General features: G+C 52.2%; 4 protein-coding genes across 15 annotated transcripts; 2 read left to right on the top strand and 2 right to left on the bottom strand.

Moving 5' to 3' along the window:
• Positions 1-1,055: 1,055 nt before the first annotated feature.
• On the bottom strand, positions 1,056-2,641 carry FAM167B (family with sequence similarity 167 member B). Its single transcript, XM_067711869.1, has 2 exons — positions 2,166-2,641; positions 1,056-1,543 (listed from the first exon to the last, which is right to left on the bottom strand). The coding sequence occupies exons 1-2, from the start codon at positions 2,424-2,426 to the stop codon at positions 1,313-1,315; spliced, it is 492 nt and encodes a 163-aa protein (XP_067567970.1). The 5' UTR covers positions 2,427-2,641; the 3' UTR covers positions 1,056-1,312.
• Positions 2,642-5,919: 3,278 nt separating this feature from the next.
• Positions 5,920-16,232, top strand: LOC137218437 (myotubularin-related protein 9-like). 9 transcript variants are annotated; one of them, XR_010940704.1, is made up of 12 exons: positions 5,930-6,045; positions 6,208-6,612; positions 6,755-6,902; positions 7,075-7,200; positions 7,286-7,489; positions 7,970-8,196; positions 9,531-9,692; positions 9,880-10,021; positions 10,103-10,323; positions 12,003-12,154; positions 12,236-12,529; positions 13,358-16,232. XR_010940704.1 is itself a non-coding variant. In XM_067725263.1 (11 exons), the coding sequence occupies exons 2-11, from the start codon at positions 6,428-6,430 to the stop codon at positions 12,364-12,366; spliced, it is 1,659 nt and encodes a 552-aa protein (XP_067581364.1). In that variant the 5' UTR covers positions 5,932-6,045; positions 6,208-6,427; the 3' UTR covers positions 12,367-12,549. The 9 variants fall into 9 exon arrangements, 7 of the variants coding, with proteins under 7 accessions (XP_067581368.1, XP_067581366.1, XP_067581367.1 ...); XR_010940703.1 differs by having other exon boundaries at positions 12,236-13,561; positions 15,579-16,232; XM_067725263.1 differs by lacking the exon at positions 13,358-16,232 and having other exon boundaries at positions 5,932-6,045; positions 6,794-6,902; positions 12,236-12,549.
• EIF3I (eukaryotic translation initiation factor 3 subunit I) lies at positions 12,596-20,888 on the bottom strand. Its single transcript, XM_067725271.1, has 11 exons — positions 20,756-20,888; positions 20,576-20,668; positions 19,209-19,296; positions 18,845-18,910; positions 17,539-17,688; positions 17,324-17,451; positions 14,417-14,527; positions 14,220-14,309; positions 13,826-13,899; positions 13,008-13,100; positions 12,596-12,878 (listed from the first exon to the last, which is right to left on the bottom strand). The coding sequence occupies exons 1-11, from the start codon at positions 20,756-20,758 to the stop codon at positions 12,797-12,799; spliced, it is 978 nt and encodes a 325-aa protein (XP_067581372.1). The 5' UTR covers positions 20,759-20,888; the 3' UTR covers positions 12,596-12,796.
• Positions 20,819-25,818, top strand: TMEM234 (transmembrane protein 234). Of its 4 annotated transcripts, none has more exons than XR_010940706.1 (6): positions 20,819-20,893; positions 21,183-21,334; positions 22,137-22,203; positions 24,691-24,783; positions 25,063-25,213; positions 25,432-25,568. XR_010940706.1 is itself a non-coding variant. In XM_067725277.1 (5 exons), the coding sequence occupies exons 1-5, from the start codon at positions 20,878-20,880 to the stop codon at positions 25,614-25,616; spliced, it is 513 nt and encodes a 170-aa protein (XP_067581378.1). In that variant the 5' UTR covers positions 20,819-20,877; the 3' UTR covers positions 25,617-25,818. The 4 variants fall into 4 exon arrangements, 2 of the variants coding, with proteins under 2 accessions (XP_067581378.1, XP_067581379.1); XR_010940705.1 differs by having other exon boundaries at positions 25,429-25,567; XM_067725277.1 differs by lacking the exon at positions 25,063-25,213 and having other exon boundaries at positions 25,432-25,818.
• Positions 25,819-25,821: the final 3 nt, after the last annotated feature.

Genomic DNA, 25,821 nt, shown 5'->3' with positions numbered 1-25,821 from the left:
CAACAGGTGGGAGACAGAACAGACACTCCTGCCCAGGCACCCAGGTGCAGGCAGCAGACTGGCCGTGCCTTCTGTTATAGGCAGGAGGCGGGGACCTTGTCACAGCAGCAAACAGGTCAACAATCTCCCTTTCTTCAGGGGCCAGGCTGAGGGTGACACCCGTCAAGGCTGAGGGCCAGGTCACCAGTGTTATGAGGAACTCTAGGTGGCCTCTCTCAGGCCCAGGAGCTGGGCCTTGATCCCACCCGGCGGAAAGCATAAATATGTTGCCACCGCCTAAGCCTGCCCTGGGGGAGCGGGCTGGGGGAGGGGAGCCCACAGAGCATTGTTGGGGTTTGCAAGGCTGTGTGCACCTCAGCTGCGGAGGGAAGGGGGAGACAGGAAATGGGTGGGGGGAAGAGGAAGCCTGAGCTGGAAAGTCAGACAAAGAGGGTAACACAGAAACAAAAGCCGAGAAATACAAAAAACAAAAAACAAAAAACCTACCGAATGACACAGAGCCCAGAGTCCCAGCTGCGGGGCCCAGCTCCCCTTGCTGTGAACCTGAGCACTTCACAGTCCATCTCTGGGCCTCAGCGCAACAGCAAGAACACCACTGGGGCTAGTAATAATACATAATAATGCACATTTATTGAGGGCTTACAGTGCATTATCTCACTTCAGGTGTATCCAACCACTTGTGGAGTGAGAATTAGCATTTCCATTTTAAAGACAAAGAAACAGATGCAGGGGTTAAGGGACCTCCTCAGAGTCTCATTTCAATAGAAATCAGCGGTGGAGCTGCCACGGAACCCAGGTCTACCAGATCTTGTGTTCTTCAGCTGCCCATTTACCTAAGTCACCTTCCACGGGGGTGATTTAGAATTTTAAGTTCTTTTCCAGTTCTGATCTTGATAAGATAGAGCAACAGAAGTGGAGCTGTGGGGAAGATGGGGAGCCATCTGTCCATTTCCACCCCCAAGGTCAGCCTTCTCTCTGGCAGTAGAATCCCTGGTCCCAGCAACAAGTGACATAGAGCCACCTTGGGCCTGAATAAATGACTGCAGAGACCTTGATGGGAAGCAGAGGTTTATTGAGAAGGCTGGGAGTCTGTGAACTCCTCCCCTTCCTCCACACCGTCCCCCCTCCCCCATCTGGGGCAGCAGGAGCAACAGGATGCAGGGGCTTTAAGCTCCCAGAGCTCTGAGCATCTCCCGGACTCTCCCCCCACCGGTCTCCAGGTGCTGGCTCCTCTGGGGCACCCCTCCTTTCCTTCTTCCCAGGTGGGCTGGGGAATGGGTAGCGGGTGGCGAGGCAGGCACGCGGGTGCCCCTCAGCAGAGGGTGAAGCGCCGGGCGCTGATGTTCATGCGCGTGAGGCCCAGATGCCGCAGTGGCGGGGCCAGGGCCAGGCCGGCTCCCGGCTCCAGCTCCAGCTCCATCTCGGCCTCGTTCAGCAGCTCTTGGTGCAGGTGACAGACTTGGTCCACCTTCAGTCGGTGCAGCTGGGCCCGCAGCCGAAGCAGCTGCGCTGCCAGCTGCCGGTCCTGTGCCTGCATCTCCCGCTGCGGCCGAGAGGGGGCGTGAGCCTGCTGAACCTCCCATTTTTCCCTCCTGGTCAACACCCTGGGTCTCTGCACTGGGTGTGTCCTCCCCACACCCTCACACCCCAGCTCTATCCATCCCATCTCGTAGATCTTGCTCTAAAACCAAGCTAAACAAATACAGGTACCTGGGGCCCAATCCTAGATCAACTAAATGGAATCTCCAATTTGGAGGCTGGACATTTTTATATTTGCACATATTGGATTGAACCACCTATTCAACACTGGCCTCTTGTACAGCGTGGTCAGTACCTCCTTTGTATCTTTGGGGTATAGCAATTCCCAGAGTATGGGAGGCCATGCCTTCCCCAGCTATAACTGGTTGCCCCACAAGGGCAGACTCTGTCCCCTGAGCCACAGGACCACAAGGTCAGTAGATTGGATGGACTCCTTCTTCAGCAAGGCTCCCTGAATAAAACACTGGACAAGTCCATGCCTGGCTCCTCAGCCCTGGGACAAAGCCACAGGAGTGGGCATTTGCTAGAGGCAGGGTCATTCTCATCCCCTCCCCATACCCAGTGTCTTGTGCCCTAAGGACTGCCCTCAAGGCCCTCTGCAAGGCTGCCCTCCCCACCAGACTCACCAGCTCCCGTCGGAGCCACTCAAGGGCAGAGTCCATTGAGTCGAAGCCGCAAATGGTCCCAGGTCCCCCGGGCTCGGGTCTGGCTTGGGCCCTGCGCCAGGCCTGGCTCTGGACCTGGGCCGTCCACTCCAGATATGAGGGCCGCCGTGTCTGCAGCTGCAGCTTGGCCGTCAGCGCCTTTACAGAGTCCAGGCTCTCTTCTTCTTCATCCTCCTCATCTTCTTCACCCACTGCCTGGAATTTCAGTGGCTCCATGGACATGGTTGGGGATGAGGGACAGGGCAAGTCTGAAGCTCTGGGATTAAGGAAAGGCTGGCAATATTACCCAGGAAGAGATGGCAGAAGCTGAGGGTGAAAGAAATGTGCAGGGAGTGTGCGCTGGTGAATGTTCAAGGTGGGTCAGGGAGGCTTGAGTGTGTCGGGGTGGGTAGGTAGATGGGTGTGGGAGGCTGAGTGTGCAAGGGCTGGGATTTTCCTACACTGCTAACCCGGGAGCCACGTGATGCCTATCCGGGTGGGGGCAGGAGAAGCCCTGCTCCTCTGGCCCCTTGGATAAAATTTATTGTCTTTGCCCAGAAGGAGACACCCAGTTCCCAGAAAGGAAGTTGCTCCAGGATAAGAAAAGCATCATCCACACCAGAGTCTTGGCCCTCTTCCCAAGACCCAAGTGAAGGGATTGGGGAGGGGATAGGAGGCTGACAAGCTGCCCCCTGTCCTCACTTATGACACTGGCCCTTCAGCAAAGGAATAGGGTCCAGATCCCTGGCTCAGGAGTCAGGAGAACTGGGTTCTGGTGCTAGATCTGTGGGACCTTGGACAAGTCACTGACTCTCTGTTGGGACAGATCAATGATTTCAAGCTATATTCTAAGGAACTTTTGGTTCCCTTGGAAATCCCTCAAGGACTGTGTGCAGGGTAAGGGCACAGCTGTGGATGGCCTCCTAGACCTTCCTCTCCCTGCCCCTCCCAGGGCTTCAACCAGAACGGTTCCTTTTTTAAAACTTTGTATTGAAATATAACACACAGAAAAATTTACATGTCATAAATACATGGCTTGCTGAATTCTCCCAAACTGAACACACTTATGTAAGTGGTACCTAGATCAAGCAAAGGAGTATTACTATCATCCAGGAAGCCTCTTTTGTGCTCCTGGCCTATCACAACTCTCCTAAGGGTAATGTAACCAAGCATAGGGCTTGTTCATATGCCTGCAGCGCAAAAAGCCAAGCTCTGACAGGGTGTTTGCAGCAAAGTAAGGGTTTATTGCAGGGAGCCAAGCAGGGGAATAAAAGCCAAGCCTCAGCTCCACTCCAACTTGGTCTTTGAATGTTGGGGTTTTTTTAAAAAAGGGGAAGAAAAACAATTTTTTAATAAATAAAAAATAAAGTAAAAGAATAAAAAAGGGGAAGAACCAGACTTCCCTGGTTGTCCAGTGGTTAAGACTCCACGCTTCCACGGCAGCAGGCACAGGTTCAATCTCTGGTGGGGGAAGTTCTGCATGCCGCGTGGTGTGACCAAAAAAACCCCCCAAAATAACAAAAAAAAAAACAGGGGAAGAACAAAGAGGCTGAGATTAGCCATCATGTTGTGACATTTCTGTGACATTTCGTAATCGTTTCTGTGACATATCTTTTTTTTCTTTTTCTTTTTTTTTTTTTTGCGGTACGCGGGCCTCTCACTTTTGTGGCCTCTCCCGTTGCAGAGCACAGGCTCCGGACACGCAGGCCCAGCGGCCATGGCTCACGGGCCCAGCCGCTCCGCGGCACGTGGGATCCTCCCGGACCGGGGCGCGAACCCGTGTCCCCTGCATCGGCAGGCGGACTCTCAACCACTGCGCCACCAGGGAAGCCCCTGTGACATTTCTTAATCGTTGTTTCAGGAGTCAGAATGTCTCTGGTTTATGATTATCTGGCCAGGGGTCCATAGCTAGGGGCTGATGAGCTGTTACCTCATCTTGTCTTAGAGAAACAACTTGAATTTGTATGTTAATGATGATATCTAGAATAGCAGTTTCAGTACATTAATGGTGTTATTGACAGCAGCAATTTTAGACTTCTGACTCTGTGTTTGTTTGTTTTTGTTTTTTTGGCCATGCCACAAGGCATGTGGGATTTTAGTTCCCTACCAGTGATGGAACCCGTGCTTCCTACAGTGGAAGTGTGGAGTCTTTTTTTTTTATTCTATTTATTTTATTTTTGGCTGTGTTGGGTCTTCATTGCTGCGGGCACGGGATTTCTCTAGTTGTTGTGGTGTGCAGGCTTCTCATTTCAGTGGCTTCTCTTTGTTGTGGAGCACGGGCACTGGGCACGCGGGCTTCAGTAGTTGTGGTACGTGGGCTCTAGAGTGCAGGCTCAGCAGTTGTGGTGCACAGGCTTAGTTGCTCTGCAGCATGTGGGATATTCCCAGACCAGGGCTCGAACCTGTGTCCCCTGAATTGGCAGGCAGATTCTTAACCACTGCGCCACCAGGGAAGCCTGGAAGCACAGAGTCTTAACCACTGGACCACCAGGGAAGTCCCTGACTCTGGTTGATTAGTGTTCATTTAGCACAGGATTGAAGTCAGAGGGGACATAAAAGAGAGTAAAGTTTTAGATAGAGAGATTAATCATAAACTCAGTAAGGAATCTTGGTTTTAGGGGGACTTGGTTTCAGTAATACTACCCTAATTTGACAGCATAGATTAGTTTTGCCTTTTTGTATACTTTCTAGTGGTTCTCAATCTTTTTTTTTTTTTTAATTTATTTTTGGCTGCGTTGGGTCTTTGTTGCTGCACGCGGGCTTTCTCTAGTGCGGTGAGCCAGGGCTACTCTTCGTTGCGGTGCGCAGGCTTCCCATTGCGGTGGCTTCTCTGTTGCGGAGCATGGGCTCTAGGCGCATGGGCTTCAGTAGTTGTGGCACATGGGCTCAGTAGGTATGGTTTGAGGGCCCTAGAGCGCAGGCTCAGTAGTTGTGGTGCATGGGCTTAGTTGCTCCACGGCATGTGGGATCTTCCCAGACCAGGGCTCGAACCCGTGTCCCCTGTGTTGTCAGGCAGATTCTTAACCACTGCTCCACCAGGGAAGTCCCGGTTCTCAATCTTTAGCATGGATCAGAATCATCTGGAAAACTTGTTAAAATAGATTGCCCCATTCCCAAAGCTTCAGATTCAGTGTGTTTGGGGTAGGGCCCAATAATTTGCATTTCTAACGAATTTCCATCCCAGCTGATGCTGCTGGACTGGAATTTTATAATTTATACTCTTTTATGTCTGGTTCCTTTCATAGAGCAGTTCCAACTTTATGTTATATTATGGGGGGGCACCTATGATTCCATTATTTGATGGAAGGCTTTTGCACACACACAGAAGCCTGGAACCTAGTAGACCAGAAGGCTCTTTAAAGGCAGGAGTACATCTTATTTTTCTTAGTAATCAGCACTTAACACAGTATAGTCATCAGTGTTTAAGAAATAAAAGAATACTTGGATGGATGGGTCCTCCAGCAAATAGACTTAAACTCTAGTAATTTACCAGCTTAAGTGTGTCTCTTGCCAGACTGAAAATCCTGTGAACAGAACTTTCCTCAGCCATTCTTGGGTCCCAACACCCAGTGTAGGGCCCAGCTCAGTGTACAGGCAATTCATGTTTGGGCAAAGGATGGAGTGATGAGGGATGGAGCTCCTCAGGGCAGAACTATACCAGAAGTGGCCCCCATAGAGGGCGCCCTCAGGCAGGGACTTCCAGCTGTGGTGGGGGAGGGGTGCCTGCTACACAGCTGCTTGCATTTAAGGTGGACCAAGGGATTTCCCCCACCCAGCCTCCGATGTAGGGGAGGATGCAGACAGTTCCCAGTTTCACATTCACCCTTTCCACCTCTTCCACCAGGGTACAGGAGAAGAGACGGTATTTTTCTTTATTTTTTTTTAATCGGTGAGAGTGCCAGCACCCCATAGTTAAAAAAACCAAAAATGTGAGTGCCTCCTGCGACCCAGGCAGGAGGTAAAGGGCTTTAACAAGAATATTCTCCCCATTTCACAGATGGTGAAATTGAGGTTTCCTTAACAGGTTCTAACCCCGGGGTCTTCACTAAGAAGTGCTGGAAATAGGAGGGGGAAATTCCTGTGAAACTGTGCGATCCCTTCCTCCAAGGGGCCTCCTTAACAGCTGTCCTGCCGGCGTCGCCAGCTGCCCAGCCAGTTCCTGTCCCTTTCGGAGCCCGCGCTCACCCCGCCTGACGCTCCTAGAGTCTGTCCTTCTGCCGGGTCCCAGGCCCACCGCTGGAGGAATGGAGTTCTCGGAGCTGATCCGTACGGGCCAGGCCCAAGCCGAGCTCCTGCGGGGCCCGGAGATGCCCCCGCTGCGCGGCACGCTTTGCGTCACCGGCCACCACCTGCTGCTGTCGCCAGGACCCCAGGCGACTCCAGACCTGTGGCTGCTGCTGTTGCGTAATGTCGACTCCATCGAGAAGCGGTGAGACGTGGCGGGGACATCCCCGTAGTCTGGGAACGCATGGCTCCGCAGGGAGAGGGGGAAGGGCAAGCGCAGTTGGAGCTGGTGCCCCCCCTGCATAACGTACAATCCTAAGAAACTCCTTTCTCCTCCCCTCTGGTAGAGGTCAGGGGACATTAAGCCTAAGTTTATCCATCCCCAGCGTCGCGGGTGACGCCGGCACCATCACGCTGCGCTGTAAGGACCTGCGAGTGCTGCAGCTGGACATAGAGGGCGTGGAAGCGACGCTGGACATCGCCCGCTCCATTGAGGTACGCCAGGGTTGCACCAGGGGCACTTAAGCTACCCTATCCCGTAACAAGGGGACTCAGCATCCAGCGTTATCGCGGATGCAGGGTGTTCTGGAGTGCGTGGAGAGGCGGGAGCTGCGGAGCGGAGGGCTGGATTCCGACCTTTCCCAGATCCCTTGCCTTCGTTCCCCAGGCGCTGTCCTCCCTGGAATCGGTCATCACCTCCTTTCCGTTCTTCTACCGTCCCAAGGGCTTGAGATTGGGCGAAGCCTGGCACTTCCACCCACCCGAACGCTACTACAAGCGAATAGCTCGCGAGGTCGGCGCAGTCATGGGGGCCTGGGGATGTGGGAGAGCCGGGTCTGGAAGGGGAGCGGGGACAGGGCACTCACTGTGTGCCCTAGACCTGGTCTTCGCCCCTCCCTGTGCCGCAGACCAGAGCGTGGCGGCTGAGCGAGGCGAACGAGGACTTCAGCTTGTGCCCCAGTTACCCCCGCGCGGTAATCGTGCCTCGCGCCGTGGACGACGATGCCCTGGCGCGCAGCGCCCGCTTCCGCCAGGGAGGCCGCTTCCCTGTGCTCAGCTACTACCACGCTCCCCGCGGAACCGTGAGCCCCACCCCTCCCCAGAGCCCGCCGCTAGGACCCTCTGCGTCCCTCTTGGCTCTTCTCTACACTGGCCGGCCTGTTGGTTGCCCGGCTTCGGCCCGGGCTCCGGCCCTATTCTGGCCCCGCCCACTCAGCTCAACCCTGCCTTCATTGATCCTGACCCCGCCCCTCTCCCTGGTTTCCGAGTCTCGCCAATCTCTGGCCCCACCTCCGGCTGGTCTGGGCCCACTGAAGCCTTGTCCCTCTTTTGTCAACCCATGACCCGCCCACGTTCTACCCAGCGGGTCCCTCCCCCCTCTGGCCACAACCCACCCAGACCCGGTCCGACGCTCCCAGGGCTCCTGGGCTACCCCCCCACCCCACGCCCCATACAGCTCTAGACCCGCTCCAGTGTGTAAACCCGGCCTAGGGATCCCCTGAGCGAAGTCCCTGAACCGGGGCCTGGTGGGTACAGTTTCCGAGCTGAGTCCCTGTCCGCAGGTGCTCCTACGTTCCAGCCAGCCCCTGACCGGGCCCCAGAAGCTGCGTTGCGCTGCGGACGAGGAGCTGCTGCGAGCTGTGCTGGCGGAAGCTCGCCCGGGGGCCCGGGGCTTCATCGTGGACACGCGCTCGGCCCAGGCCGCCAAACAGGCCCGCATGACTGGCGGCGGCACCGAGGCCAAGGCCGCCTACCCGGGCTGGAAACGGCTGCACCGGCCCCTGGAGAGGTAAGGGGTCTTCCCATCCTCTCCTAGGTTCTTTTGTGCAGGACTCTTCATGGATGGGGGCAGGGGGAGGGCGGTCTTGTAGGAACTTCCAGGACTGTTAGGTCTTTCCTGGTAGCCATCCTGCCAGGTAGGCATGTCCCCACTGACAGAGCTCATTCCTGTCTAGGCACCCCAACTCTGCCTGGGTAGAAAAAGCACTTCTTTACATTGAACTGAAATTTCCCTTCCAGGAACACACACACACACACACACACACACACACACACACACACACACACACGCGTGTCCCAGCCCTGCCCTTGAGGGCTGTACCCGCACAGTTGTTATCTGCTCCCTCTGTCTCCAGGTGCTGGTAGAACCAAGAGAAGGTCCTGAGGGACTTTTGTGCTTTGAGATTGGACTGCTCCCCTATCCAGAATATAAAACTCTGTTTATTCATTGATCCGGCCAACATTGACCCAGCACAGAGGCTGAGATGGTGGCCAGCCCAGACATGGTTGGAAGATCAGCAGTAAATGGGCAATTAGAATTCAGTGTGATAAGTAGCAGCACAGAAGAGGCGCCCCTCTGTTAGAATAGGTCATCCTAAGAAAGCTTCCCTGAGAACAGGTGAAGGCATTGCAGGTGTGCAGGAGCAGGGAGCCTAGTCATTTGTTCTGTTTTGGAACTGCAAGCACTTCGGTGAGGTGGGAGTGAGGAGTGTGAGGTGGAGGCAGGGAAAGAGAGATGGAGGTAGAGAGGCTAAAGGGGTGACAGGGGCCAGAGCAAAGGTCTTGAATGCCATGATTATGAGCTCAGAGCTTATCCTAAAGGCAGTGGGGAGCCACTGAAAGCTTTTAAACAAGCCTGAAAAAGTCTCAATTAGATTTTCTGGCAGGAGGTTACTGGTGATCTAGAGCAGAACAGTTCCTGGGAAGTAGGAGCAGATACCAGAATCTCAGGAGTATCGTGTTTCTCTTGTCAGACTGGTTCTCCCCAGGGGGTACTGTGTTGCTCCCATCAGACTAGGGTACATCAAGGGTACTGTGACACCTTCATCAAATTGGGGTTTCCCAGGGCATTCTGTTTCTCCAGGGGGCTATGTGACCCCTCCCCAGGCATTGCTATGCTTCCCCAACAGACTAGGTCTCCCCAAAGGGTCTTGGGTCTCCTCAAGTTTGGGGAAACATTTCCATCAGATTAGGTGGGCTCTCCAAAGGACCCTGTGTCCCTCTTGTCAGGTGGGCTCCTCTGAGGGCTCTATGTCTCCCTCACTGGTCTGGAGCATTTGTTCCTAGGCTATGCTCACCAGAGCTTGGGCTGGAGAAGGGATGACCAGACTCCCACTTGTGCAGGGGGCGGCCCTTACAGGAGAGCTTCGTGTGCCTGATGGAAGCCTGTGGGGACCCAGAGCAGAGCATGGACCGCTGGCTTAGTCGACTAGATGGCTGCCGCTGGCTGTCACATGTGAAGGAGGCACTAAGCACAGCCTGCCTAGCAGCCCAGGGCATGGAGTGGTAAGGGCCCCCCCTCGCCGCCCTACAAGAAAGAGAAGAGGGCAGGGTGGGCAGGGCTCTCAATGTCTGGGCACAAAACCACATCTCAGTAAGCAAATACAGGTTTCAAATGGGCCCTTTCTATTCCTGGCCTGGCTACCCCAGGCAGGGAAGGACAGGCCACTGCTGATAAGCCCTGGGCCCACAGGGAAGGGGCCTGCATCCTGGTGCATGGGGCCGAAGGCACGGACAGCACCCTGCTAGTGACTTCACTGGCCCAACTCATCCTAGACCCCTTGAGCCGAACCATGGCTGGATTCCAGGAACTGATAGAGCAAGAGTGGATCCAGGTAAGTGGCCGCCCAGCCCAGCCCTAGCCCTCCATCCAGAATCTCCACTTCCTTGTGCCCATCGCTCTGCCCCCTCCCCAGGCCGGCCACCCCTTCCAGCTGCGCTGTGCTCACTCGGCCTTCTCCCACACCCACCCCAAGCACGAGGCACCCATCTTTCTCCTCTTCCTGGATTGCGTGTGGCAGCTGGGCCGCCAGTTCCCGCTGTCGCTGGAGTTTGGGGAGGGGATGCTGTTGGCGCTGTTTGATCACTCCTATGCCTCCCCTTTCGGCACCTTCCTCTGCAACAGTGAAAAGGAGAGGTGAGCTAAGGGGGTGTCAATGTGGGTCAGAGGGCAGGCACAGGACAGGGGTGGGTACCTGCTGCATTGGCAGCCTACTTTCTTAGAAGACATCTTCGGGAATTTGCTGGTGGACCATGGTTAGGACTTGGCGCTTTCACTGCTGGGGCCCGGTTCGATCCCTGGTTGGGGAACTAAGATCCCGCAAGCTGCAAGGCGCAGCCAAAAAAAAAAGACATCTTTCCCTTTCAAACGAGTTTCTCTCTTAGAAAAACTCGGAGTGTCCTCTCCTATCCTACCTCCAGAGCTCACACTTCCCCCTAACTTATGCAAAGCCCGAAATAAATGGGTCTATGGCCAATCCTTCAGACCTACCCCCCACTCTGTCCATAGCCAAGAACAAGTGCACTCCTAGCTTAAAAACAAAGACTGAAGGGGAAAGTTGCTGCCAAAGTCATTTCTGGGGCTCTCTACCACTTTGCAGGGTTGATTCTAGTGAAGCAATAGAGTAGAGGTTGAATGCTGAGTCAAATTGTTTGGGCTCAAATTCTGGCTTCACCACTCACCTGCTGGGCGATCAAAAGCAACCCTGAATCTGTTTCATCAGTAGCAAGCAAAGAATCGTAATAGTCACAATAGCCTAGAGGTGGGGTGGGGGCATGTGTGAGGATTAGCTGAGTTAAAATATGGAAAGTGCTTAGCACAGTGCCTGGCACACAGTGGGCACACGAGTGGTAGTCATTTTTATTATTTGGTTGGCTTGTTGCATATGCCACCAATGAGCTCCCATTAGCCATCTTTCTCTCATCAGACTGAGATGAGGGGAGGGAAGGTTCACTGCTAAGAAGGTAGAGCTCATATTTAGTTATCTTTTGTTGCCCAGTGGCCTCCTCTCCACCATGTTGTTTTTACTAACTCTGCTTATCATTCAGGTTAGAAACTTATTTTTACCTCCCTCTCCCCCATCCTTCATATTTAGCTTTTCTTCTAAGAATTTATTTTTTTTAAATATTTATTTGGTTGCGCCAGGTCTTAGTTGCGGCTCGCCGGCTCTAGTTGTGGCATGCGAACTCTTAGTTGTGGCATGTATGTGGGATCTAGTTCCCTGACCAGGGATCGAACCTGGGCCCCTTGCATTGAGAGCACGGAGTCCTAACCATTGCGCCACCAGGGAAGTCCCTCTACTAAGAATTTCTTAGCGTAGTCCTTTCCTGTCCAAGGCCCCTCCTACTACCCTAATCCAGACTTTCCTTTCCACGTGGACCACTGGAACAGCTTCCTCACTGCTCTTATTATCTCCACTTTCATCCTTTTTTTTTAACTCATCAGTCTAGACCTATCAATATTCACCTTGGGCCCTTTCCCACTTTCTTGCTTTTGCTCCTGCAGTTCCCCCTAAGTATTTCCATGTTTTTGCACACCTGGTGAACTGTTGCTGCTAGACCCAGCTCAAATGGCACACTCTTAATTAGCCTTCCCTGATCCTTTCAAAGCAAAGCAAAGCAGAACTCCTTAAGAACTAGGACTTTGTCTTGTTCCGGCTTTATTTAGTGCCCAGTTCAGGATCTGACTAGCTACTGTCATCTGCGGGAGAGGGTATCACTGCCCTGGGGGAGCTGTCACCCTACTAACCAGCGCCCTCACCTGGAGTCCCAGAGGGCATAGCTGAGTCTGGAAGCTCACTCTCTCACCCCCTCCAGATGCCTGTGTGAAGTGAGAACTCGAACACACTCCTTGTGGTCTGGGCTCAATCAGCCAAAAGAGCAACGAAAACTCCGGAACCCGCTCTACGTCCCCAATCCCTTGGCCATCTGGCCCTCTGTGGAGCCCCAGAGCCTGCGACTGTGGCAAGGTGACCCCCTCTCCCTCCTCCTCCCTGGGGGAGTTCTCCCCTCTGCTCAGCTTCCTTACCTGTCCTCCTCCTCTTCCTCAGGCCTGTTTCTGCGCTGGACCCATCCACCTGAGCCTTCAGAGGTAGCATGGGAGAAGGTGTGGCAAATAGCAACAGATCAGAAGACAGAAGGCTCTCAGCCAACAGATTCAGCCTCTGAGCCCCAACCCTAAGTACTGGTCCTTGGATGGTGGTTGAGATGTTCCTGAAACTTCTCCAGGCCCCTCAGCACCTTTGGACCTTGAATGACGGTGCCTGCAACCCAGCCTAGCCCATAATACTGAAGTTCCAGGTTTGAAGTGTCCAAAGTGTAGGGAGAAGGTCCAAATAATAAAGGTATCCATGATTGGTATGAGCTTGCTGGGGCATCACTGAGAAGGGAAAGTGTTGAAACTGACGAAATTTCTGACCAGAAACCATTTATTTCCAAACTAATTTATTTCTCAGAGTCCAAAGCCTTCTGTGAACCTGGCCCATATGGAGATCCGGCGTGTGTGTTGGTGTGTGTGTTGGTGTGCTGTGGTGTGGTGTGGTGTGTGTGTGCAGTGGAAGCTCGGAGTCCTAATCACTGGATGGCCAGGGAATTCCCAGAGATCCGGCTTCTTAAGCCTCAAACTCAAATTCAAAGTACTGTGGGTCGAAGTAGTGGATGCGGACATAACCATCTTCTCCACCGCTGCTGTAGCTGGAAAGAGACAGGCAGGGCCCGGTCAGAGGCCTGCCCTGGGGGAGGCAGGCCTAGCAGGCAGGGCATGGGAAAGGGGCAGAGGCAGGCAGACCAGGGCTGAGCTCAGCTCCCTTCACTGGACCCTACCTCTTGCCATCAGGATGGAAGGCAACACTGTTGATAGGTCCAAAGTGACCCTTGATTCTTCCAAACTCTTCTTCAAAGGCCAAGTGGAAGAACCTGGAGGAGACAGCGGGGTGGGAAGTGACAGTTCATTCATTTTCCATCTCCTTCCAAAACATGTCGAGAGGTACCACTCCCCAAACACAAACTGTAAAGTGGGGAAACTGGGAAAAGGGGAAATGAATGTGAACAGAACAAGACAAAGTTGGGGGAAGATTGGACCCAAACGTCTTCCTTACTATGTGCTGGGCAGTGCTCTAAGAGCTTAACAACTATTAAGTCATTTATTTTATTTTATTTTATTTTTTTTGCAGTACGCGGGCCTCTCACTGTCGTTGGCCTCTCCCGCTGCGGAGCACAGGCTCCGGATGCGCAGTCTCAGCAGCGCTCCGCGCAGCATGTAGAATCTTCCCGGACCGGGGCACGAACCCGTGTCCCCTGCATCGGCAGGCGGACTCTCAACCACTGCGCCACCAGGGAAGCCCAAGTCATTTATTTAATCTGCACAGTTTTATGAGGTAAGTATATTATCATTGTCTTCATTATACAGTCAAGGGTAATTGGGCACAGAGAACTACAGTGATGTGTAGAGCTTCAGAGCGAGCCCAAGAGTTCATGCTCTTAACTGCTATATTATACACTTGTCACAGAAGGGCCACAAATCTGGCTGCACTTCCTAGCAGCCAATGAATTAAGGAAAGTCTCTTTAGTTTTATGATTTGTGTCCATCATGAAAGACATTTCATGAAGTTTCAGTTTGGAAGAGCTCCTTCCCCCTTTACCTGGCCTCGAACTTGCCAATCCGGGTGGAAGTGGTGGTTACATCCATTGCTTCCTGACCACCGCCCAGCACCACCTGAAGGGAAGAAGAAACTCTAGACAGGCCCAAAGGGCAGGCAAATCCATTTTCTGTTTTTTTCCCCCCACCCCATAAGCCTTTAATTATCTCCCACATCAGATTAGGAATATATTAAGGGTAAGGAACAAACATCCTTCAGCCACCTCCTACCCTGTCCCCTGGGGCTTCCCAATCATTCAGCCTTGTTGCTGCTCTGACAATCTCCTCTCTGCCTGACACCATTTTCCCCCAGAGATCTTTTCTTAATTGCTAGACAAACAAGTAGATCCTGGAAACATTCCAAGGCTTTAGCAAGAAGCTCGGGTGGGGTCCCTTACATGGTCATAGTTGGGAGAGAGGGCAGCTGAGTTGACGGGACGTTCTGTCCGGAAAGTCTTCTGGTGTTCAAGGGTTGTGGAGTCAAAGAGCTAGAGAAAGCAGGGGAGAAATCTGTAAAAGGAGCCTTCTTGGGGGGAAGTCGAGAGCCAGGCTGGAGGGTGGGATCAGCCCCACCAGACCCCTTGCCCGGGCTCACCTTGGCTGTGTTGTCCTTGGATGCAGTGACAAACATGGTCATGTCCCTGGATAACTGGATGTCATTGATCTGCCGGGAGTGCTCCTTAATAGTCACCAATACCTCCCCAGACTGCAAAAGAAAGAAGAGTGAGGCTCTGACCAACCTGATCCTCACTACCCCACTGCTCAGCCAGGGTTCTGGACTGTTTCTTGTTCCATGAAGGGGAGGGGTCTGGGTTGGGGCTGCCTCAGTGTCCCCTGAATCAACATTTACTCCCACTCCCAAGCCCAACCTGGCCCAAGTGTGCAGGTTTTGTAAACACTGCTAGTTTACCTAGGAAAACACACACTTATGGTGACAAATCTACAGACCTATTAATTAATCATCATGTAACAGTAGAGAAGTTTCCGTTTAATCCTTCCAACAAATATTTATTGAATGGCTACTATTTGCCAAGCATTGTGCTAAGCACTGAGCAACACCTATTTCCTTTAATCCTCACAACAATCCTATGAAGTATTTTAACAGAAAATTTAAAAGGAATAAACTAAGGTTCAGAGAGGTGATGTGACTGGAGATCCTAAAACCAGTCAGAGGCAGAATCCACTCGCATCTCCTTCCCTCGTAGGGTCTTGGTCACAGGTCACGAGGACCACTGCTCGTCCATCCTTTTCTTAGGTCCTTTCAAAAGGCCGTCTCATCTCCTGATTTCCCTTCCCACTAAAAGAACCTGCTAGACTATGTAGTACAGAGTTTTAGAGTCTGCCCTTAAAAGTACTTCTCTGGGCTTCCCTGGTGGTGCAGTGGTTGAGAGTCCGCCTGCCGATGCAGGGGACACGGATTCGTGCCCCAGTCTGGGAAGATCCCACATGCCACGGAGCGGCTGGGCCTGTGAGCCATGGCCGCTGAGCCTGCGCATCCGGAGCCTGTGCTCCTGTGCTCCGCAACGGGAGAGGCCACAACAGTGAGAGGCCCGCATACCGCAAAAAAAAAAAAAAAAGAAAAAGAAAAAGTACTTCTCTGTAGGAGTTCCCTGGCAGTCCAGTGGTTAGGATTCTGCGCTTTCACTGCCAAGGGCCCGGGTTCAATCCCTGGGCAGGGAACTAAGATCCTGCAAGCCAAGCAGCGTGGCCAAAAACAAACAAATGAAACTTCTCTGTGCCTCAATTTCTCTATCTAGAAAACAAGATTATTAAAAGCCCTGAGGGCAGACTTCCCTGGTGGCCCAGTGGTTAAGAAACTGCCTGCCAATGCAGGGGACACGGTTCACGCCCTAGTCCAGGAAGATCCCACATGCCTTGGAGCAACGAAGCTTGTGCGCCACAACTACTGAGCCTGCGCTCTAGAGCCCGCGAGCCACAACTAATGAGCCCACGAACCACAACTACTGAAGCCCAAGCGCCTAGAGCCCGTGCTCCACAACAAAGAGGAGCCACTGCAATGAGAAGCCCGCGCACCACAACAAAGAGTAGCCCCCGCTCTCCACAGGTAGAGAAAGCCCATGCGCAGCAACGAAGACCCAACGCAGCCAAAAATAAATAAATAAAATTAATTAATTAAAAAAAAAAGCCCCCGGGGTAATTCCCTGGCAATCCAGTGGTTAGGACTCAGCATCTCACTGGCATTGTCACTGCCGATCCCTGGTCCAGGAACTAACATCCCACAAGCTGCATGGCATGGCCAAAAAAAAAAAAAAAAAGCCCTCCGGGTCAAGGGCCACTGTAAGGATACTGGGACTGGGTCTTAACTGACTTTGAATGACAGGCACCTGGCCTGTGCTCTGTAAACATTTGTTACATGATTAAAAGGCCTCAAGCATTAGGCCTCAAACAGAGACCCTCAGAAGACTGTCATTTCCTTTCCTGAGTTACTTTCACCTATTCTGAGGGAAGAATGTATTTCTGTCTCCTCCATTAATTTGGACACATGGTAGGGATGTATCTGGCTCTTACATTTCAGGGAACAAGTACCAGCTTTGCAGTCAGGCCTATCTGGGGGCACAGATCAGCTCACTGTTTGCTATCATCAAGCGTTATTTATGTCTTTGCCCTTGGTTCCCATTCCCTTCCTGCAGGTAGGCCTGGTACTTTAGTGGGCCACAGTCAGTGCTTGTTGAGTGACTGACTAACCTTTATGGTATTATAGTCCAGTATTCTTCAGAAACCCAGGCACCCACAACTGAAATCTGAGACAGCCTGGACTTTACCCTTTGCTCTTGTGGGTCCATCTCATCAGTCACCTCTGAACGTCTCCTGACTGTCAGGTAGTGCACATCCCCATGACTACTGCCTAGAGTTTATGTCCATTCTCCAAACTAGCCTGCGAGAGTTTTCTAAAGAGAAAACCTGATCATCCATAACCATTTGAAGATTACCTCCTGCCTAAGGGAAAATTACAACTCCTTTGTCTCCTGACCCGCAAACTATCTAGTCCTGGTTCCTCTCTTCCGGCTTGAAGCTCCATTTATTCTTCACAGATTAATGTACATGCCACCTCCTCTGTGATAGAGGGCACTTTCTGTACTTGGCTGAGACCTCTGTGGTGGCAAAACTCACAATCTGACCCACGTGCTAGCTGTTTGCCAGTCTGTCTCCCCCGGGGCAGGGCCCATGTCTGATTCACTTCTTTGTCCTCAGAGGCTAGCATGGGGCCTGGCACTCAGTAGTGGCAGGAGAATGCTTAACTGTGATCATTAGTAACATATCCTGAGTACTCTATGACAAGTTTTTCAAACACCTGGTGTCATCTGATCCTTGAAACATCTTACAGATAAATAGGCTCCGTGAAGTTATGTAATACGCCCAAGATCACATAATGAGAAAGGGGTGAAATCTGTATGTGAATCCAGCCCTCTTAACCACTGGGCTTATCCTGCCTCTCATAGAGAATCATTCTGATGGGCTTAGGCCTTACCCACCCCCTCACCTTGGCGCTATACTGGTTGAGCTCTCCGCCCTCATGGCCTGCAATGATGCACTCGCCAAGGGGTCCCCAAACAGCACTGGTGATCTTGGAGTCGTTGCACGGGATCTTCATGTAGGGCTCGTTGTTGTCTGTGTGGGGCAGCAGATGTCAGGCCCTGGGCTCTGGAGTCGAGCCCTTCACCTCAACTCTAGTCCTGAACCCCAGCACCGGCTCACCAATCTGGCTCGGATCCCGCAGGTCGAAGAAGCTCACGAAGCACTGGTAGCCCATCTGCTTGTCCGTGGAGAACATGATGATGTTGCCCCCGAAGTCAAAGCCACAGGTCCGGACTGCTGAATTGGTCTTGACTAGGGCCAGCTGCTTCCCTGGAGACAGGCAGAGTGTGGGCTAGCCCTTGCCCACTGCAGGGAGGACTCTCTCTACACTTGCCTATTGGGATTTCCCTCGTGGCACAGTGGATAAGACTCCGCACTCCCAATGCAGGGAGCCAGGGTTCTATCCCTGGTCAGGGAACTAGATCCCACATGCATGCTGCAACTAAGAGTTCGTATGCCACAACTAAGGAGCCCACGTCCTGCAACTAAGGAGCTGGTGCAACCAAATAAATAAATATTTTTTAAAAGCAAAACAAACAAAAAAATACACTTGCCTATCGTCACGTTGCACTGTTTCTCCTGCACTACTGACTCTAGTGCCCTCCCCCACTTTTTTCCTCACTGCTGTGCTTTGGCTCAAGTCTTTTAACTTCTCCCCACAGTCCCTCCTCAGACACCTGCCACTGTGGCACTCACAGTGGACTGCATTCTATCTGTCTCTGCCTCAGAATGCACTCTTCCACAGCAAAGTCCGGCTCTAATTTCTCTGTGTGTCCCCAGTGCCCAGCAAAGACCTGGGAGATCTGGATTACCAGTAAACGTTTACTAAATGCAGCAGCTTAATAGGCTCCCCTGTCTTCTGTCTGTTCCTCCAATGCTCCCCACTGCTATCTGGGCTTGCTAAAGCTAAACATGCTCTTCCCTGCTCAGGGACCTCCATGGCATGCCAAATCCTACAGAACAAAGCCACGCTCCTGAGTTTGCATTCAAGGCCTGTTCTGGCCCTAGCCTGCCTCAGCTTCCCCACTGCTGTCTATTTCATTCCCCAAGAGGCAGGAACTCCCGCCAGATCAGATGGCTTGGATATGATACTTGCCCTGCTTTCATTCCTGCATGTTCCAGAGCGATGACCTCTTTCTCATCCTTCAAGCCCCAGCTCATATGATATTTACTTTGGGAAACCTTCCCAGGCTGTTCCCACCCCCATTCCAGGCATTCAGATGCCCACCTCCGGCCTTCCACAGTGCTCTTTGCTTCCTCTAACATGGCTTATATCTCACTGTATGCCTCTTTTCTCCTCTGTCTTCTTTATTTTCTTGTCTGTCTCTTTTTCCCTAGACTAAGAACCATCTCTGGATTTATCTCTATTTACCCAGAACCTGTAGGTCCTCACTGTTTGCTGTAAAAGTGAAGGATTCAGGCTTACCTGTTTCACAGTCCCAGAGACGACAGCTGTTGTCAGCTGAGCCGGTGAGGACATGCTTGGTGTCCCCTGAAGAGGGTGTTAAGAAGCATGACAGAGTTCACCCGAGCCCTTGTCCTCCTGGAAGGCCAACTGAATCACCTCCCTGTTCAGCACCAGAGAGCCTTCCTTCTTCTCTCATCCTAACCTCCTCATCCAGAACTGGAACTTGTCCTAAATGCTCCCCCAACCAATGAACAGACCAAGGAGGCAGGTAGCATCATTCTCTAGACCCACAAGAGCAACCCAGACTCCCAACTCCAAGTCAGCAGCCTCTCCATTGCTGGCAGACCCTGGGAGCACAGACTCAGAGCAAAGACAAGGATACAGTCAGCGTCCACACACCACACAGCTCCGGTATGGCCCATATAGGTGCCCAGCCTCTCACCATTCACAGAGTACCATACATTGACAATCTGGAGGTGTCAATGACAATATGACAGGGTGATAGGCATCTCAGGCAGAGCAACGGCCTCCTATTTTGCCCCAGGAGCCCCCAGCAGCCTCTACCTAGGCCAGATTCTGCCCTCTCCTGCTCATCTCTTGGGAAACAGCAGGTTGCTGGTAAAAAGACCAACTCCTGGATTCTCCTCCTTCCCACAGGTAAGCAGCAAGGGAGTCAGGAGGCTTGCAAAAAGTCTCCATTTGCCACTATACCGGCCCTTCCCCAGACTCCTAAACCCTCAGAAAAATAAAAGGTCAAGTCAGGTGCGAGCCTAGCAAAACAGTAGCTTTGGTGTTCTGTCCAAATGGGAGCAGTTGGTAGTAGGGAAGCTTGGGTTCCCATCCCTGCTCTGCTACTATCTCACTGTATTATCTCAAAATTAGTGCTTCTCCCCTCTGAACTTGTTTTCCCATCTGTAAAATGGTCAGGACAGTAACGCCTTCTTCAAAGGGTAGCTCCAATAAAATACTGTCTAAGGAATTTAAAATATAGGTGACTAACATTAATTAGGCATTCACACACACTAAGCTCCTTACTTGAATAATCTCATTAATCTTAAAGACAATCCCAGAAAGAAGCACTATTACTACCCATATTTTGTAAGAAGGGACATTTTAAGTTTATAAAGGTTAAACGACATGCTCAAAGTCACACTGCTAGTGAACGCAGCACTCAGGATTCAAATCAGGTCTGTTTGGTTTCAGAGCCCTCACTTTTAGGCACTCGAGTTAACTTCCTCCACATGGAGGTGCCTCAAAAGGCAGTACTGTGAGGGGCTGTCTGCAGTCAGTGAGCGGCAGGAAAGGGCTGACTGAAATGATACCAGGGACATCTTCATTAAGGCCTCTGTGTCCCTCGCCACCCAAGGATCAACTTTCCCTTTCTTCAGGTGGTCTGCTCCCCTATCCTTGTAGAATAGTTTTGTTCTTCCCCAGAATGGTCTCCTCTCCGCTCCCTGAGCAAGCTGACCCTCGTCCCCCTTCCCCTTCCACAAGGTCCCTTACTTTTCTTCTCCCCGGCTAGTCCTTCCTTCTACCAACAACTGAGTCCTTTCCCACCTCTCCAGGTTTAATGTTCTCGCCCTCCTAATCCCGGGATAGTCTCTCCCTACTTCTCAGAATGGGGCGCTCTTTGGGTTCTCTCTCGCGGCAAAACTGGCCTGTCCACCCTTCGCCCCGGCAGAATGAACTCGCCCCCTCCCGGGCCCCCTCCGCACTGTCCCGGCGGCTCGCCCTCCGGCCGACGCTCACCGGGTCCTTGGCCACCGTGAAGAGGAGGTCTCCCTCGCGGTTGTACTTAATCTGCGTAATGGACCGCTCATGGCCCTGCAGCAGGATCGGCTTCTGTGGGGACAGGACGGGAGTGTCAGCGCCCAGAATCGGCCCCGGCCCGGACCCCCAGGGCAACAACTCTAATTCACGAGAACTCACCATGCCGGCGGTGACGCGAGGAAAAACGCAACGCGAGCAGAACCGGAAGAGGCTTTGGCACAACTTCCGGATTACGGGTCTCCGCCCCTTCGTTCCCGGAAGTGGAGAGGAGCGGCGTTGCCATGGCGGCGACCCTGGGTAGGCGGGCCCCGCCCCTCCCCAGGCTTCCAGACTCCCACCCGGAATTCATTTCTACTCCACCTCCATCACCTAACCCCGACCACTGCTGCAATCCCGAACCTGGGCTCCTGGATCCACCTCCCCGGCCTCCCGGGGTCTGTCCTACCCGCCAATCACACCCGGGGCGTTGGAGAGCAAAGAAGGGCTGTAGGGGCGGCGGGCTGGGGATGGGAGGCCGGAGGAGGGCTGGGGCCGTGCGGTGGGGCGGCGCGGCGGGGGAGGGAGTGTCACTCGCATCTCCATCCAGGGCAGGTGCTGGCTCTGGTGCTGGTGGCCGCTCTGTGGGGTGGCACACAGCCGCTGCTGAAGCGGGCCTCCTCGCACCTGCAGCAGGTTCATGAGCGGACGTGGGCCCGGCAGTTGCTGCAGGAGACGAAGACCCTCTTCTTGAATACTGAGGTGCGTCGGTGAATGACCCCTTTCTCAGGCGTAGCCGCTAAGAATTTGGTCTCTGGAGTCAAACAGGTCAGGGTCAGAATCTGCATTCCACCACTTACTCGCTAGAAGCTCTTGGATGAATTCCTTGTCTGCCTTGAGCCTCAGTTTCCTCATCTGTAAAATGGGAATAATGTAACCATCTCATGGGGCAGTTGTGAGTATTAAGTGAGGTGAGGCACATAAAGCACTTAGCATTGGGCCTAGTACATAATTAGGGCCCAAATCTATGATGTTTTGAGCTGCTATTATTAATATTTTATTATGGTGATCCTTCCAACAGACCTTTCCGGAGGGAGGGCTTAGGGCTCAAATTGGCCCTGGGGAGGCAGGATATGGAGAACTACCTCTGACCCCAACGCTGCCAGTCTAGGCTAGTGGGAAAGACAAGACATAGACACAACCGTCTCTTAGGGCTAAGGGCTTTGAGAGAGGTACAGATAAGTGCTGCGTGAGTTCACAGGAGGGAGGCTGGAGCTAGGGGACCAGGGGAGGGCTTCTTGGAGAGAGTAACACTGGCATTCAGAGACTTGCAGAATGGGGAGGATAGGAACCAGCAGGGCTGAGGGGGAGGGCATTCAGGGCAAAGGCATGGAATTCACTCAGTGACATTCCCTCTGCCCTGGAAGGGTTCTTTTCAGAGGGCTTAGGCCCTAGGCCCTTATAGCTACCCCTCCCTCCGAGGAAAGGCATATCTCAAAGCTCAAAGAAGGCAGCACTGCTCAGTTAAGCAATCACACTGACTGCAGTTTTCTTCTGTTTCCAGTACCTGCTGCCCTTTTCCCTCAACCAGTGTGGCTCCCTTCTCTACTACCTCACCTTGGCATCAACAGGTAGGTCTCTGGGTTAGAACTACTATGCTTAGTGGTGGAGGCCACCCGGAGAGTCACTGTGGGGAGGGTGTCTAAAACACCTTGTTGCCATGAGTGAGGGAGAGCCCCCTGTCTCTGGTTCCCGAGCTGCACCCTCTTCTCTGGGCAGTAGGGCATGGTGGGCTGGTTATGAGTATGCTGCCAGGCACGGGAGTTGGTTTGAAGCCTGGCAGTCTCATGCAGTGGCAGAGGAAGAAAGAAGGTTCATTTTGCTGTGCCAAGGGCTGGCTTTGACACTCTTGCTTCCACTGCTTGCTACCTGCCTAACCTTGAGCAAGTCCCTTATTTGAACCTTGATTTTTTACAACTGGCTTCATAACACTGAGAGCATTAAATTCAGTGTATGAAAAGCATTTGGCAGAGTACCTGGTGCGCACTGTACCAGGAGGAGCTCAATAAACATAAATTGCCTTTCCCCCACTGTTGTTGACTGCCCTCTACTGCGTCAGATACTGTTCTAGTTTTCACATTTTAAAAAATTCTCATCTCAACCCTATGAAGTAGGCATGATTGTCTCCACCTAGGAGATGAAGTTACAGAACTTTGGGCAACTTATTGCATCTCTCTTTAAGTCCCACTGCATGTCCGTGCAGAAGGACTTGAAGCCACATATTACTAAAGTTTATGCTCTTGAACTTTGCTATGAGAATTTCACCTCTCCTGGAGTCTCACCTAGGCCCCCCAGAGACTTGACAGAAATTTGGGTCCCAGGTAGCCCTGGGAAACCCCTCAGAGGCCATAGGAGGGTGAGCGGATAGGCCGACCTCCAGACCTGCCACGTCAGCTTCAACTAGAGTCACTCCGCTTTCATCTGTCTTATATTTTGGGCTTCTCATAAGACTTCATTTAAAGGAAAGTTTGAAAGCCTCTGGCACTCCCTGCTGCCCAGAATGCTAAGCCCTCTGGTCAGCTGACTGCAGTTAGCCATTTACCAAGTTTTGAGCAAATTGGAATTTTAGGATCCTATTATCTCACCACCTACTCTGTATCCTTTAACGCCCACCCATTCTAATAATCAGAACAGTGGTCTCTGTTTATTAAGGATACATTCAGCCAAGGATATACACATGTTATCATATTTCATCTTACAACCCTGTTGTAAGGTGATGTTGTTATCCTGCTATCACTGTTTGTCATGTAGGGCACAGGCTCAGAGTGTTTGAATGACCTAACCAAGGTGACATAGGGAAACCTGGGTCAGCCTCACTCCAGTGCCCTTGCTCTTCCCTTGTACTGTGCTGCTTCCCTCCCCAATCTCCTGTTGCAAACCAGACTTTAGCAGCCACTGCACTCGATGTAAAGTGTGAAAGCTTAAGGAAGGAGCTCTGAGTAGGTAGCTGTTGTGTCAGTTTCTTGGATGGCTAATGCCAGCCTCGGTGGGGCCTCGCAGGGGCTGAGGAGCTGCACGGTTCTCTCCTCCGCTACCTGAAGCAGGTGAGGCCCGGGAGGGCTGGGAAAGAGTGTGCTGAGAAGCCAACATGCACAGTCTGCCTGGCAGTTATGAGTCTTGTAAACTAGTAACTCAGCTTCTGATTTCGTTTTGTTTTTTTGTATGTGTTTAAGAGCACTTAACGTAAAATCTATCTTCTTAAAAAGCTTTAGGTTTACAAAATTTAAGTGTAATAAATTTTAAGTTAACAGTGTTCTTAACTCCATTAGTCTTTTTGAAGTTTGTTTCTTGCAAGTCAGTCCCTCGGGGCTTCAAAACTAAGGAACAGACCCTGGACTGCGGTGACCTCTACTTAAGGCCCAGCCTTGTGGGGCCTGTCCTGTACCTGGCTTCCTACCGCTGACTTTTTTTCTCTTCTGTAATTCCGTAAGGCCCAAGTCTGAGCTGAAACAGAAACAAAATGTGCTTCACCTGCAGTTTTGGTTTGTCCTTATCCATCTAAATAGATTCAATAAGGGCACAGGCTTTGGAGTCAGGCAGACCTTGGTTTAAATCCTCAATTTGCCTCAATTTATGTGATGTCTTTGAGCCTTTGATTCTTTTATCTATGCAGAATGATGCTAATGCTCTTCCTGCAGTGTTTTTGTGAAGATTAATGAGATGTGTGCACAAAGCACCCGGCACATAATGTATACTTGATAAACGTGTTTGGTGTTAATAGCTACTGCATCCTATGGGTTTTGGGTACTTGTCTGTCCAGATGTCCTTGAGATCTCAGAAGTTCTCTTTGAGTGCAAAGATCTCATCCTTACCAGGAAACCAAGGTGGTCCCAGACCTTATAGTTCAGGTCTTCATGCTGGAATCCTGAGGGAGCACTGAATTTAGAGTCAGGAGACCTGAGTTTGAATCCTGAGCTTTGCTGTGACTTCATCTGGAAAATGGGGTCATGAGATACCCTTTTTAAAAGACTGTCTTGATGATGTAATGAAAGTGTTTTGTGCCTAGAAAGACTTTTTTTTTTTGCATCTCAGAGATTCTTTTCATTCTGATCACTCAGATCTGACCCTAGCTGTGCCCATCAGTAACTCTCTGGCCATCATCTTTACACTGATTGTTGGGAAGGTCCTTGGAGAAGATATCGGTGGAAAACGTAAGTCTGGCCACTGCAAGTTTGGGGAGCCACTACTTGGGCTTTGACACCCCTGGGTTAGTTTTTTCCAGAGCCATCTCCCTTGGCCCGGTGAGGAGAGGATCTTCCCCGATCCTGCCCCTTTCTTCTGCAGCTCCACTGCTTCCTTGTGGCCATCAGAGTTTCCTTCCCCTGGGTAGTCTGGGGACAGACCCTGTCTGCGCCCTTCCCTCAGCCCTGCACCAGCTCCTACTGACATGGCTGGTCTCAGAGCCTCTCAATTTCTCCCCATGATCCCAGGAGCATTCGCAGGCATGGTGCTCACCGTGGCAGGAATTACACTCTGCATCACAAGCTCAGTGACCAAGACCCAGGGGCCACCATCTAGGCCTTGAGTGGACCAAGGCCACCCTCCGGCTCTGCTGTCTCCAGGAAGCCCCTGGGCCATGAGGTAGAGGCAGTGAGCATGCGGACTTAGCCCTCCCACCCCCTCCACTCCCCAGCCTCAGCTTCCTCATCTCTTGGGATAATAGCTACCTCATGGATCATAATAAGAGAACAAAAGTGAAAGGGTTTTGTAACTTCCACGTGCTGTTCACCTGCTGCTCGGATTTAGCACAAGAGACTTCACACGCACCCTCACCCTCAGCAACCTTTCTGTCCCAGCAGCACACTTTCTGCTGTCATGTCAGGCCCCAGGCCCCAGGCCTGCCACTGTTCCTGTGCCTGGCCCAGACTATCCCAGCAGCTGGTTGGTGGACCGCAGAACTCCAGCCGCAAGAAGAGAGCCAGCTACAGTCTTTGAGCCAGAAATGCAGACAGGAGGGCTCCAGGGCTCAGCCTTGGCTGGCTGAGGAGGGAACTGAGGGGAAGGTGCATAAGAACAGCAGACGTTGGGGAGAGGAGTTTGCTGTTAGCCTTGCCTGTCCCTCCTGTGAGGTGGGTGCCGGCCCCTCTCAAACCGATCGACATCTATGGGCCCCCGCACTGCCAGACCCCAGCGTTTGGAGCAATGCCAGGTGAGCGGAAGTCTGTAATAAGTGTGTAGGAGACAGATGG

This window comes from Pseudorca crassidens, chromosome 2 (assembly GCF_039906515.1).
Source record: "Pseudorca crassidens isolate mPseCra1 chromosome 2, mPseCra1.hap1, whole genome shotgun sequence".
In the NCBI taxonomy this organism is placed as follows: Eukaryota; Metazoa; Chordata; class Mammalia; order Artiodactyla; family Delphinidae; genus Pseudorca; species Pseudorca crassidens.
This window is presented reverse-complemented; position numbering and strand designations above follow the sequence as displayed.

Excerpts from the sequence above, each read along its gene's own strand:
- FAM167B (XM_067711869.1), bottom strand. The coding sequence starts at position 2,426 with ATGTCCATGGAGCCACTGAAATTCCAGGCAGTGGGTGAAGAAGATGAG. Across the intron at positions 1,544-2,165 it reads AGTGGCTCCGACGGGAGCTG|CGGGAGATGCAGGCACAGGA; the intron begins GTGAGTCTGGTG and ends TCTCGGCCGCAG.
- TMEM234 (XM_067725277.1), top strand. Across the intron at positions 21,335-22,136 it reads CCCTCTTCTTGAATACTGAG|TACCTGCTGCCCTTTTCCCT; the intron begins GTGCGTCGGTGA and ends TTCTGTTTCCAG. Across the intron at positions 24,784-25,431 it reads AGAAGATATCGGTGGAAAAC|CACACTTTCTGCTGTCATGT; the intron begins GTAAGTCTGGCC and ends CTGTCCCAGCAG.
- LOC137218437 (XM_067725261.1), top strand. The coding sequence starts at position 6,428 with ATGGAGTTCTCGGAGCTGATCCGTACGGGCCAGGCCCAAGCCGAGCTC. Across the intron at positions 6,903-7,074 it reads ACATCGCCCGCTCCATTGAG|GCGCTGTCCTCCCTGGAATC; the intron begins GTACGCCAGGGT and ends TTCGTTCCCCAG. Across the intron at positions 10,022-10,102 it reads TAGAGCAAGAGTGGATCCAG|GCCGGCCACCCCTTCCAGCT; the intron begins GTAAGTGGCCGC and ends CCCCCTCCCCAG.
- EIF3I (XM_067725271.1), bottom strand. Across the intron at positions 13,900-14,219 it reads TCTCTCCCAACTATGACCAT|GTGGTGCTGGGCGGTGGTCA; the intron begins GTAAGGGACCCC and ends TCTTCCCTTCAG. Across the intron at positions 13,101-13,825 it reads ATTGGCAAGTTCGAGGCCAG|GTTCTTCCACTTGGCCTTTG; the intron begins GTAAAGGGGGAA and ends TGTCTCCTCCAG.